General features: G+C 48.7%; 1 protein-coding gene and 1 long non-coding RNA gene across 3 annotated transcripts in view; one reads left to right on the top strand and one right to left on the bottom strand.

The window, feature by feature from the left end:
* MOCOS (molybdenum cofactor sulfurase) overlaps positions 1–2,053 on the bottom strand; it is a 51,900-nt gene extending 49,847 nt beyond the window's left edge. Inside the window, exons 1-2 of one of the 2 annotated variants that reach the window (XM_070220939.1) lie at positions 1,814–1,996; positions 1,169–1,584 (exon numbers count right to left, since the gene is read on the bottom strand). Coding sequence is in view for 1 of the 2 variants with exons in the window: in XM_023647671.2 (XP_023503439.2) it covers positions 1,814–1,955 (142 nt within the window). In the remaining variant the exon portion in view is untranslated. Of the gene's footprint in view, positions 1–1,168; positions 1,585–1,813 lie in introns of both variants that reach the window. The other variant, XM_023647671.2, reaches the window with a different exon arrangement.
* A 107-nt stretch (positions 2,054–2,160) lies between these two features.
* LOC138915291 (uncharacterized) lies at positions 2,161–13,433 on the top strand. Its single transcript, XR_011421019.1, has 2 exons — positions 2,161–2,897; positions 11,618–13,433. It is a non-coding gene; the product is annotated as an uncharacterized lncRNA (long non-coding RNA).
* Positions 13,434–13,566: the final 133 nt, after the last annotated feature.

Here is a 13,566-nt window from a genome sequence, read left to right as displayed (position 1 = left end):
GAGAAACAAAGAGGGGACCAGAAGTGCCTCCACTTTCCCAGGGCAGTGTGTAGGGAAGAGGTGGGCGAATGATGGGAGTTAGGGATCAGAGCTGGAGGCAATTAGGGGATTAAGGAGGTGTGGTGCTAAAATAATTACCTACTGAATGATAACAGCCTCTGGGATTTGTTTCAAAAGAATGGGGAGCGTCTGCACCTGTGGGCGTTCATTGTTTCCCTCTCTCTATTTCTGTGGGTGGGAATTTCCATAATAAAAAAAAAAGTTCTGAGAGAGAGAGACAGAGAGAGAGACAGGGAGAGAGAGAGAAAGAAAGAGAGGGAGAGACTGTGGAAGCAGAGGGAGGGGCGCTGTTTCCAGCAGGTGACTGCCACCGTGAAAAATGGGGAGGGAGCAGAGAAAGGCCAGTAGACAGTCCCCTGTCTCCTTCCTGGGCTCCCCTAGCAACGTACAGACGGGGGACACACAAGAAGGAGGCCGCATCCCTTAAAGCCCCCAAAGGGAAAAAGAGTCACAATCCGAGACATGAGGAAATGACCTGAAAAGCTGAAATCAGCCACCTGATTAATGAAACCTAAGTCGTGGTTGCTGTTTCACCGCAAGCAGGGGACTGGTCATCAACTGTTCACCACGACAGAATAAAATTATACACCTCAGGGGTCGTCCCTGTGGCCGAGTGGTTGGGTTTGCGCGCTCCGCTTCGGTGGCCCAGGGTTTCGCCGGTTGGAATCCTGGGCGCGGACATGGCACCGCTCCTCGGGCCATGCTGGGGCGGCGTCCCACAGACCACAACTGGAAGGATTCACAACTAAAAATACACAACTATGTACTGGGGAGGTTTGGGGGAGAAAAAGGAAAAACAAACTCTTTAAAAAAAATTATACACCTCAAATCCCGGCGCCCGACGCCAAGACCTGCCCACTTACCCTTCAGCCCCTCCCTGCTCTACCGGCAAGCGGTTCTGAGACTCGAGGAAGCCCTTCACACAAGGTCCCTGGCAAAAGGGTGAGCCCCCACCCCGTGCGGGCCCCCGACCCGCCCTGCAGCAATGGGCTGGGGACGGCCACAGGGCCCGATCGAGCTTGATTTCGAATTTACCCCGCCTGTTCCGCTTTGCGGAACTCAAAGGCACGATGTGGTCCTGGCTCTCACGTCCAGTTTACAGGCTCACCTTGTACTTAAAATTCACATTCCACGCTTTGCTAATTCAAGTCCCCCAGCGAGCTGGAGTTCGGAGGCATTGTTCTGAGCGCACGAGTGAGAAAACTGAGGTTTCGAAAATAAAAGTTGCTGCGAGTGATCCCACCGCAGTTCGCAGGAGCGCAGCTTCGGAAGGCTCCGCCCGGCGGCCGCAGCCCCTTGGTCCCAACCCGGAGCGCTGGCCGCCCACGCACTGTTCCCGTTCCCGGGGAGCATCCGAACTGTCACGGCCCGGGACTCTCCTGCATTTTGCAACCCCGGCTCCAGCTGGACCTTTTGGAGTTGGGAGTCTCGCGGCAAGCGAAAGCAAAATGATTCCTAATCCGGGTTCGCGGAGGGCGGAGACAGGTGATAAAGGACTAGGCTGGTCCTGCACCACTGGAAAGTCTAAGGAGCAAGAGTAGCAAGAAGTCTTGGGGCTTGGGACCTCAGGGAGCCGCGTCTACGAAACGGACGCATGGACACATCCCTCAAGGTCTTTCGATTTCAAATGCATCCCAAATGAGGTAACGCCGCTCCCACCTGGAGCAAAAGCTCCTGCTACGTCGGTTCCAGAAACCGCGCGCCCCCCACGGCCACCTGGCCAGCCCCGCGCAGGTGTCCCCGCCGGCCTCACCTGCCAGGCGGCCGAATTCGCGCGCCCGCAGCTCGCGCAGGCTGCGCGCACCGTAGCCATAGGCGAGCCGCTGCGCGCTCGAGTCCCGGAACTGCGCGAAGTTCAGCAGCTCGGCCCCCGGCTGCGCCGCGCCACCGGCCATGACCCAGGCCTGCCTGCCGCGCCGTCCGGGTCGCCCGGGCCGCCCGGGCCGGGCGGGGGAAACGCCGAGGCCGGCCCGCCCGGACTCCGCCTCCGCCACGCCCGGCGCGCCTCCCCGCCCGCCCGTGGCACCGGCTCTGCGGCCGAGGGGCGGTGCCTCTCGGGACCGCCCGGCTTGCCTAGGGCGCGCTGACTCACAGAGTTTCACTTCTTTCCTGACCTTTGCCCGTCTGGGGCGGGGCGGGGCGGGGCAGGGGGAGAGTGCCCGTTTTGGTTGTCTCTTTGAACAGCTTCCCAACGGAGCCCACGGAGGTGCCCCCAGACACTTGGAACACAAGTTCTCATTTATCTGTGGTCCCTCGGAGAGGCTGGTGGAAGAAGCAACGAACTGCGTTTTGCTGCTCGGCATCCTGGAACCTGGCGATTCTCCTCGGGACTCTTCCGGGCCCGAACCGCGCACAGCGCCTGGGACCCCCTCTCTTCGTGGCGGGACCCTCGTGTGCCGGGCGGGCGTTTGTAAGGAGACTTCCTGGGGTGCTGCTCCCCAGTAGGGCGTGTGCTCCGCGTATCCGAATGCGGCTGACCATTGGGTGAACGAGAAGAAAGATTGGGGATCCCCGAGGTTGGTTAATAAGGTCTCGGCGGCTGCGCACCGTCGAAACGGGTCGCTTGGGTGCGACCTGGACAGCCGCACCTCCTCCGATCTGCCCTCGGGCCTGCATCCCGGGTGCCAGAGGCAGAGCGGCGCTGTCCCGAGGCACCACTGCCTCACGAATGGAGGGCAGGCCGAACCCACGTGCGGAAAGTGCCGGGCCTGCTTCCGCGGGTGGAGTGAGAGGGGACGAGGTACTGGGATCCCAGGAAAGGTGCTCCGTGTGAAACCAAGTTGGGGGGCCCTACTGCGGAACCTGCTGAGAAGGAGAGCAACGTGCTGGGGCCTCAGGTGAGGGGACCCAAGGTGGGGGCCCAGGAGTGGCCCACTGGCTCTCGATGCATACCGCGGTGGGACAAGGTGGGAAGGGCGCCCATGCCACAAGCTCACTGCCTGCGCTGCGCCAGACCCGCGGTCTCCCAGGGCGTGCGCCGCAGATGCCTTGGGATGCGTGATGATGCGGGCAGCAGAGTCCCGGGCCCACCCTCTGCCTGTATGAAAAGCGCCCCGAGGGTTCTGCCCCTCGGTGGCCCAGCGTGAGAGGCGTGGAAGGCCGCGCACAGCCCTGCCCCTCTTGGCCTAGCCCCCCAACACCAGGGCTGAGAAAGACCCGGGGAGGGGGGTGCTCCTTGCGTCCCTGGCTGGAGGAGGGCGTTCCTGGGCTGCAGCGCTAGAGCCGGTGGCCCGGCAACGCCATGCCTCGGTGGCCTCTACCCGCAGACCGCCTCAGCTCGTCTCGCATTGCCAATACCCAGGACCTTACTCGCTGAGCCACATACTTGTTCTGGTAGGAATGAATGTAGTGATGAATAAATGCCCGTGTTTTCTCATTAGCATCACTGCCCACCCCACCCCGCTGCGCATACCTTCTGGCCATACTCCACCCGGAATCTTGGGCACTGATGCCATCTTGGACCCTCTCCACTGCACTCCCTCCTGTAAAGATGACTTCCAGCAACAATAACAAGAGCAGGCACTGCACTGGACACGTGTACACTCTTACCTGTACTAATTATTCAACAGTTACATAAGCAGATCTATGAGGTGGCTCTTACAGGTGGGGAAGCTAAGGCAGAGAGAGAGAGAAGATAGACAAGCTAGCACCTGGGAAGTCAGTCTCCAGAGCCTACCCAGTCAAGTGTGTTTCGCGACTTTTCTGCTGCAAGCCTCTGTGGTTCTCAGGGCCTCAGTTTCCCCATCTCTAAGTTGGGAGAGTGGTGGGGATTGGTGCTCCCAGCAACAGTACAATGTGTGTGGCCCTCGCCCCTCCTTTCATTGCCCTCCTTCCCAGTGAGGATCTCCTCTAGGCCAGGCTTTTCAGGCATTAACTTGTATGAATCGCCTGGAAGCCAATTAAAATGCAGATTCTGATTCTTTAAGATTGGGGTGGGGCCTGAGGTTCTGTGTTTCTAACTAGCCTGCATGAGGCTGTCGGGGGTCCATGGACTGCCCTCTGAGGAGTAAGGTCATTTCTCTGAGAATGTAAGGAGTACTTCTCCTCCATGTGTTCCATGGCCAAGTAACCAATCCAAGTCCTCAGGGTGCTACTTCAGGACAAGCTTGCCTAGGGAACAATCTGAATGGGCCAAGTCAGAACTCTTTTCAAAAATTTTTAATTGTGGTAAAATATACATAACGTAAAATTTACCATCTTAGCCATTTTTAAGTGCATGTTTCAGTGGTGTTAAGTACATTCACATTGTTGTGCAACCAATCTTGAGAATTCTTTTCACCTTGCAAAAGTGAAACTCTGTACCCATTAAATAACAACTCTCCTTTGTCCCCTCCCCTGGCCTCTGTCAACCACCATTCTATGTTCTGCCTCTATGAATTTGGCTACTTTAAGTACCTCATACAGTATTTTTTTTCCTTCTTCTTCCTCTTTTTCCCAAAGCCCCCGAGTACATAGTTGTGTATTCTAGTTGTGAGTGCCTCTGGTTGTGCTATGTGGGATGCTGCCTCAGCATGGCCTGATGAGTGGTGCCATGTCCACACCTGGGATCTGAACCAGCGAAACTGTGGGCCTCCGAAGCGGAGCATGAACTTAACCACTTGCCACGGGGCCAGCCTTTCATACAGTATTTGTCTTTTTGTGACTGGCTTATTTCACTTAGCATAATGTTCCTGTTGTAGTGTGTGTTCAAAATTTCCTTCCTTTTTAAGGCTGGACATTTTGTTGATCCATTCAGCCGTCATTGGACACTTGGATTACTTCCACCTCTTGGCTACTGTGAATAATGCTACTATGAACATGAGTACAAATATCTCTTTGACACCCTGCTTTCAATTCTTTTGGATATATAACCAGAAATGGGATTGCTGGATCATGTGGTAATTCTCTTTTTCATTTTTGAGGAACTGCCATACAGTTTTCCATAGCAGCTGCACCATTTTACATTCCCACCAACAGTGCACAAGGGTTCCAATTTCCCCACATTCTCACCAACACTTATTTTCTGTTTTTTTTTTTTTAAATAGTAGCCATCCTACTGTGTGTGAGGTGGCATCTCATTGTGGTTTTGATTTGCATTTCCCTAATGATTAGTGATGTTGAGTATCTTTTCATGTGTTTATTGACTATTTGTATGCCTTCTTTGGAGAAATGTCTATTCAAGTCCTTTGAGCATTTTTTTAAATTGGGTTGTTAGTTTTTTTATTGTTGAGTTGTAGCAGTTCTTTATATATTCTGGATATTAACCCCTCATCAAGTATTGATTTGCAGTACTTTCTCCCATTCTGTAGGTTGCCATTTCACTCTGTTGATTGTATCCTTTGATGACCAGTGCAGAACTCTTAAAGGTCATTAAAAATCACTGAACTGCAATTTAGTCAAGAAGCATCTTTAAGCCCCTGGCTCTGAGCACTGCATGCTCAGGAAGATGTGAGGACATTATGCCTACAGCTGCGTAGGAAATGACACAAGGCAATGGGGACTGAGTGTCCTATCGCTGGTTCAGGATGCAGGCGTAGAATTACAGGAGAGAGGAGAGAAAGGGGCTACTTCCAACCAGGGCATCCAGGGAGGGCACCCCAAAGGAGGAAGCCTTTGACCTGGGCCATAGCAATGAGCCTGTGAAGAGGGGAGGGAAAATGGTGGGGTGTGGGGGGACACCGGGAGCCTCAGCGTCTAATTGACACTCTGAGGTGCATTTCACCAAGATTCCCCAGGCCTCTCCTGCCAGAAGGAGACTGTCAGAAATCGGATTGCTCGTTCTCACCATGCCTGAAGCGGAGCCTCGGACCCCCATCAATGAATGTCTTACATATGTTCGTCGTTCAGTGAGCTCCTGGGTCCTGTGCTATAGGCCTGCCCTGCCTGGTCTCACCTGGTCCAGCTGCTGGCCCTGGGGCCTTGGAGGAGCCTGAGCTGGTCCATGCTGGGGTTCCAGGCAGTCAGCCTCTGCACCCAAAGTTTACAGCTTTGTAGGGACAGCTCTTCAGGGCCTCCTTACAGCTCTCTTTCACCGGGAACCATGAAAAATACATACCTAGGGGTCAGATTGGTCAGACAGGAGAGATGGCCCCGATTTTGTACTTAAAGTTCCTCCCCCTTGGTGAGGGTTTGTTCCTGGTCCAGTTCACCTAGCCTGGTTCTCAGGATGATGTGTCCCCTGGCAATCTGCTCCATTTGTGAGAATCTCCACTACACCTAAGGCATTCGCTCACGTATTCTTCATCTGGCTAAGGGACAGAAATTTCATTCTGAAGATTTTTGAGCATGAAGGTGGCACCAAGAGGTGATTTAAGCAGAACTGTCTAATGGCCATGACCAGGATGGATGGGGTGGTGAGAATTGGGGCAGGAAAATCAGCTACAACTTGTAACTGCTTGAATCACTGAAGATGAAAACGGGCTTTGACAGGTGCATTCGTTCAGTGTTCATCGGGGAGCTGCTCCTTGTTAGGAACATGGCAGGTGCTGGGGAGACAGGAGTCAGTAAGGCGGCCCCTGTGCCTGAGAGGCCCCTGGGACAGTGAAGGAGATGGGTCCACGGTCAGATCACCCCTCCACGCTGCAGAGTGCTGGAGAAGGGAGCTTCCTGAAAAAGTGGAGGCTGTGGAGAGAAAGCCTCCCTAACCTGGGACTCCAGAGGGTCCTAGAAGAGAAGGTAGGGGAGGGAGGGCAGCATTCCATGTGCAAAGGCTGGAGGTGCATGTAGGGGAGGAAGACAGTTCCTCTACTCTCTACGTCCTTCTGGCTGGTCTAAGAACTAAATTGACATGAGACAGAATAACAGGAGAAAAATCAAAGTTTAATAACACGTATACACAGGAGAAACCTGGGAAAACTGAGTAACTCGCCAAAATGACCAAAGCTACCACCTTAAATACCATCTTCTGCTAAACACAAAGAAGGATGTTGCGGGTAGTGGTTTGGGACTTCATAGGGGAGGAAGGCAAGTCACATGGAGACGGAAGAGCAAATGTTTGACAAACAAGTGTTTCCTGGGCCATCCATAGACAGTGGGACCTGAATGAGATCTTTTGATAAAATGGCCTTTGCTAAACGCCTTCCTGTCTACCACACCTAGAATTATCTATGGTGTTAGCTCCTTCCTGGGACAGGCCTTCTATCTTAAATTCTTTTAGGAAGTTAGGGTTAGGGGGAAGGTCAAAGTTTCCTTCAGAGTTTTTTGTCCTTAAAAATAATCAAGCCAAAGAGACACATTGGGGGGGGGGGTCAATTTTCATCCCCCACATGCGAAAAGTCTCAGAAAATTCTAGAAGCAGGACCTTCAATAAGGCTGGAGCACAGGATGTGGTTGTACGGGAATGAGGGGTGGGGACAGGAAATGAGAAAAGGAGTGTGTCAGACTCTGCAGTGCAGAGGAGCCTGGCCAGGGTCCAGGAGGGATGGGAAGATGCCAGGGAGTTCCCACAGGAGAGTGGCTGGCTCAGAGGCATGTCTGACACTCCTGGCAGTACTGAGAAGGTGCTTGAGTGTGGGGAGGCTGCAGGCAGTGCTGCCTGTCAGATCCTGGGCAGGAGTACTGGCAAGGAGTGATGAGGGCCTGATCTGAGGCCCACATGGTACAGAAGTGATGGAATTCAGGGACAAATGGGGACTGAGGGAGGCCTAGCTCAGGGTGGCTCTGCACTGTCAGACTGAGAGATGGGGTGGGTGCAGGGACAAGGGGACCTAGGCTCAGAGAGACAATGTGGAGCTTGGTTCAGGATATCCAAGTGGAGATTTATGCCCAGGGCTCAGGAAGGACAGTGTCCAGGGTTGGAGACACAGCTCATGGGGGGGTGCTTGTGGAGAGGTCACCTCGAGAGCTCTGGAGTGTTCAGGGAAAGAGGGCAGAGCCCTACGGACAGTGACATTTAAGGAGTGTCTGCCTCCATGCTACTGACAGGCAAGAAAGTACAATCAGAAACATGGGAGGAGAGCCAGAGGAAAGTTCCTGGATGCCATCTAAGGCCGAAAGGCCAGTTAGGACAAGGACTGAACAGATTATTGGACTTGCTGGTTAGATGGTAAGTGGTGAGAAGCTGGGGATACAATGGTCAAGACTTAAATAGTGAGGAAGCGGGGCTGGCCCGGTGGCTTAGTGGTTAAGTTTGCGTGCTCTGCTTTGGGGGTCCAGGGTTCATTGGTTTGGATCCCAGGTGCGGACCTACACACTGCTCATCAAGCCATGATGTGGTGGCATCCCACATACAAAACAGAGGAAGATTGGCACAGATTGTTAGCTCAGGGACAATCTTCCTCAAGCGAAAAAGACGAAGATTGGCAATAGATGTTAGCTCAAGGCCAGTCTTCCTCACACACACAAAAATAGTAAGGAAAGGTAGAGGTTTTCCCACTGGCTTAAATTCCCGAGGCCTCTTGATCATAGAGGTATTTGGGTGCTGCAATTATGATGGATCAAATTTCCTGCCAGGTTGTTGGGATGGGGGGTGGGTGTTTCAGAGGAGGCTGAATTTGGTTTCGATAATGAAATTAATTTAGGATTTCCTGCTAGAGTGAAATGCATACCACCCTAACAGGGAGAACCTGCTGACCTAAATACTCTGGTCCCTGAGAAATGAGAAGAGGGCTTGCATAACAGGAAGTAATAAGAGGGACGGCAATGGAGCAGGTTTCTCTCCAAAGCCTGGCAGAGCAGAAGCTCTGGCAGAAACAACTTGAGAGCACTGGAAAGAAAGATCAGAAACCCCAAGAAGCTCCCTCCCCTAGAGTGACAGGAGACCTTTTTGGTAAATAGAAGCTAAAAGGACCAGAAGTGAGAGCCCAGAAATAAACCTAAGCATATACAGTCAACCAATATTTGACAAAGGAGTGAAGAATACTCAATGGAGAAAAGATAGTCTCTTTAGTAAATGGTGCTGGATAATTGAATATTCACATGTAAAAGAATGAAACTGGATCCCTATCTCACACCACTTGCAAAGATTAACTCAAAATGAATAAAAGACTTAAATAGCAGACCTGAAACCATGAAACTCCTAGAAGAAAACGTAGGAATAAAGATCCTTGAGATAGGTCTTGGTAATGATTTTTTGGATATGACACCTAAAGCATAAGCAACAAAATTATAAATAAACAAGTGGGACTATGTCAAACTAAAGAGCTTCTGCACAGGAAAAGAAACCATCAACAGAGTGAAAAGACAACCTACAGAATGAGAAAAATACTTGCCAACCATATATCTGATAAGGTGTTAATATCCAAAATTATAAAGAACTCATACAACTCAATAGAAAAAAAAAAATCCTAAGGGCCCGCCCTGTGGCCGAGTGGTTATGTTTGCATTCTCCGCTTTGGCGGTGCAGGGTTTCGCCGGTTTGGATCCTGGGCATGGACATGGCACTGCTCGTGGGGCCATGCTGAGGTGGCATCCCACATGCCACAACTAGAAGGACCCACAACTAAAAATATACAACTATGTACCAGGGGGCTTGGAGAGAAAAAGGAAAAATAAAAATCTTAAAAAAAAAAAAAAAATTGAAAAATGGGCAAAAGATCTGAATAGATGTTTTTCCAAAGAAGATATATCAAAGGCCCAACAGATACATGAAAAGATGCTCAACATCATTAGTCACTAGGGAAATGCAAATTAAAACCACAATGAGATATCACCTCACATCTGTTAGAATGGCCATCATGAAAAACACAAGAGATAACAAATGCTGGTGAAGATGTGGAGAAAAGGGAACCCTTGTGTACTGTTGGTGGAATTGTAAATTGTTACAGCCACTATGGAAAAACACTACGGAGGATCCTCAAGAAACTAAAACTAGAACTACCATATGATCCAGCAATTCCATTTCTGGGAATATATCTAAAGGAAATGAAAATAACTCAAAAGATATCTGCACCCCCATCTTCACAGAGTTATTTACAATAGCCAAGACATGGAAACAATCTAAGTGTCCATCAACAGATGAATGGATATAGAAGTTGTGGTATATATAAACGATGGAATATTATTCAGCCATAAAAAATGAGGAAATCCTATCATTTGCAACTACATGGATAGACCTTGAGGGCATTATACTAAGTGAAATATGTCAGACAGAGAAAGACAAATACTGTATGATCTCACTTATATGTGGAATCTAAAAAAAAACCACACACACACATGCACCAAACTCCTAGAAAAAGAGATCAGACTTGTGGTTACCAGCAGCAGAAGGTCAGGGTAGGGGAGATTGAAGGAAGGTGTTCAAAAGGTACAAACTTCCAGTTATAATATAAGTACTAGGGATGTAATGCACAACATGATGACTATAGTTAACACTGCTGGATGATATATAGGAAAGGTGTTAAGAGCTCTCATTGCATGGAGAAAATTTTTTTTTCCTTTTCTTCTTTCTTTTCATTTTATTTATTTTTTATTTCTTTTATTATTTGTTTTTATTTATTTTCATATGAGATAATGGATGTTAGCTGAGCCTATCGTGGTAACTGTTTCATAATATATGTAAATCAAGGCATCATGCTGTACACCTTAAACTTATACAGTGATGTATGTTAATTATTTCTCAATAAAACTGGGGGGAAAAAGAAGCTCAAGGGGCAGCTTGGAATCACAATATGGTTGGGAACAATGCTTCCTCTGCCAGCCAGCCGACTGTTTGTCAAACTCACACATCCCTGAATTCAGCAAATATTTGAGAATACATTGTGCTAGATGCTGTGGAGGATAAAAAAACAAACCTGAGGCCCAGATATTTAGGCTTTAGCAGGCTTGTATAGTGGGCTTTCATTGGTTGCCTACCCAGCACTCATTGCCTGTCTGATTTTGCTTTGGAAAACCACCCCACCTAGCACAGCCACGTGGTCCCAATGGGACTGACCCTGCCTCCAGCTCCAAAATAGCTAAACTCATGGCTCTTGCTACATCAGATGGGTAGGCCTAAGCCACTCAATGTGTGGTTTTCCCTTGCCCACTGCGATTAGTTCCAGATGTTTGGGTCAGAGTAAAGCTACGGACTTAATGTTTAAAGGTTTATTCTCTTTGAAATGAGCAAGGAAATCTATAACCTCAAGGGCTCGCTTTCATCTACCTCATAGCCATGAGGGAGGGCAGACTTAGGGGAAAACGGACACATGGAGGGGGCAGAGCTGAGAGAATTAGAGGAAGGGAAACAGTGCCCTGATCAAACCATATCTGAACTGTCTTACCACTGGATTTTTTTTCAGTTATATGAGCCGATAATTTCCTGTATCACTTTGAGACAAACCTTCTTACTAGAAAAGCGTTTAATCAATACAGCTTAAGACATACATAAAAGATAGGAAGTGACAAATGCCATAAAAGAAAATGAACATAAAATACCATTCAGAGGAAGAATACTTGAAATGAGAGGATTAATAAAGGCTCTATGGAGGTGACATGAGCTGAGCTTTATTTAACTGTAATAGTAACAGATACCAGTTATTGGTGTCTTATATGTAGGCCCTGGGCTAGCGTTTTTCATGTCCTGGCTTGTTTAATCCTCAAAACAACCCTACAAGGTGGTTACTTCTTATGAAATGAAACTAACATTTGCTCTTTCTTCCAGAATAAAGCACCCCGATTCTCAGCTGAGCACATGGCCACCTGCAATAAAGATTTCATTTCCTAGCCTCTCCTGAAGTATAGCCACAAGACTAAATTCTGGCCATGGAGATTAAGCAGAACCATGTGGACTTTCAGGACGTTTTCTTCAAGTTAGGGGCAAGCCTTTTCTTATGCCTTCCTACTTTCTGCTGGCTAGAATGCAAAGATCATGGCAGAAGGCGAAGCAACCATTCTAGTGAGGAAGCCACACACTGAGGATGGCAGACAGCAAAGAAAGAGAGCCCGGGTCCCCTGACCATGTTGAGAAATATCCCTGCCTGTCCTGGTCTGTCTACCTTGACTCCTTTTGACAGAGAAAACCTCTATCTTGCCAGAGGGTACATTTTGCATTTTCTTTCACACACAGTTGAATCAAATACACTATCTCCATCTGCAGAGATGAGGGGGGAAGCTTACCCAAAGTTATAGCCAGTGCGAGCCAGGATTCAAATGCACTTCTGATTCCTCAAGTCCAGGTTCCAACTCTCACCTAGATTGCCTTGAGAAATACATAGGACTTGTACAGAAGTGGGTAGGCCTGGCATTCCTCTTACAGACAACTCAGGATTTGCTAAGGTGGCCAGGATTTCTAATTTAAAAGAATGATTCTGTCCTTGTATTTTATTCCTGAATTTGCTTAGTCCCCCTCCAATTCCCACATTCTCCCTCTGGAATCAATAACCAACTCTGCTTCCCCTGAGGCTATTGAGAAGACAGTGATTTGGCTCTTTGTTGTCTAAGGTGAACTGGAACCACCACCCCATCAGCTCTCCTCCATCTAGGAAAGTTATATAGGTCAGGAGACAGCAACTGCTTAGGCTGGCACTTGGCATCAGTCTGAACTTTGATGCTGTGAATCAGGCAAAGAAATGAGATATCAGGGGGAATGGGGAAGGGCAGGTCGGTAATTCTGAAAAACTCCTCATCTCCTCTGGAGCAAAGTCCCAAGAGTGCCTTTTTGCTTTAGATATTATGAATTACTACAATATAGTTCAAAGGGTGCTCCTTTAGAAGACTAAGAGATGCATGTGTAAAGTTACCATGTATATGTACGAATTACAACACAGACTGCCCAAATGTACAGCCAAGTCCTCTGACCACTTACTGAACTGAATGACACGGGTGATTACTGGGGAATATGGGAAAACTGTCTATATACAAAGTCAAGGGACAAATTAAAACGATAACTGACCATGAACTCCATCTCTTCAAAGCTAGTCTGCCTGCTTTCAAGGAAACTTAGGTTGAGTTCAGTGCTGAAAAAGGCGCTAAAGGATTAGGTTAGTCTGCTGAATCTGCTCTGGAATCCCTTATGCACGGGATCAGAACAAATCCCTGTGTGCCAATGAGAGTAAAAACTCAGATCCTTCAGCTGACAAGAAAGGAAACAGTACTTCAGAGCCTCCTGGTCTCTGAGGTTGGAAAGCTCAGATGCTCACTACCTTGAGGCACACATTTGCATGCACGCATGCACACGTGCACACTCTGGGGGGCCTAAGACAAGTTTATACAATCTCAATAGTCTAGAACTGCACGGTCCAAATATGGATGGCCTCTAGTCACATGTGGCTACTGAGCACTTGAATGTGGTCAGTCCCAATGGAGATTGGCTCTAAGTGTAAAATACACTTCGTATTATACAAAGTGTTTATACCAAAAGAAGTGTAAAATATCTCAATCATTTTTTTATATTGATTATATGTTGAAATGGTACTTTTTTGGATATATTGGGTTGAAACAAATGTATCACTAAAATAAATTTCACCTGTTTCTTTTTACTTTTATTATGTGGTGTTATTTTTGTTTTTTTTTTCAGATTTTATTTTTCCTTTTTCTCCCCAAAGCCCCCGGGTACATAGCTGTGTATTTTTAGTTGTGAATCCTTCCAGCTGTGGCATATGGGACGCCACC

The sequence above is a fragment of the Equus caballus genome, chromosome 8 (assembly GCF_041296265.1).
Source record: "Equus caballus isolate H_3958 breed thoroughbred chromosome 8, TB-T2T, whole genome shotgun sequence".
Classification (NCBI taxonomy): domain Eukaryota; kingdom Metazoa; phylum Chordata; class Mammalia; order Perissodactyla; family Equidae; genus Equus; species Equus caballus.
Note: the sequence above shows the minus strand (reverse complement) of the source record. Positions and strands in the feature narration are given on the sequence as shown.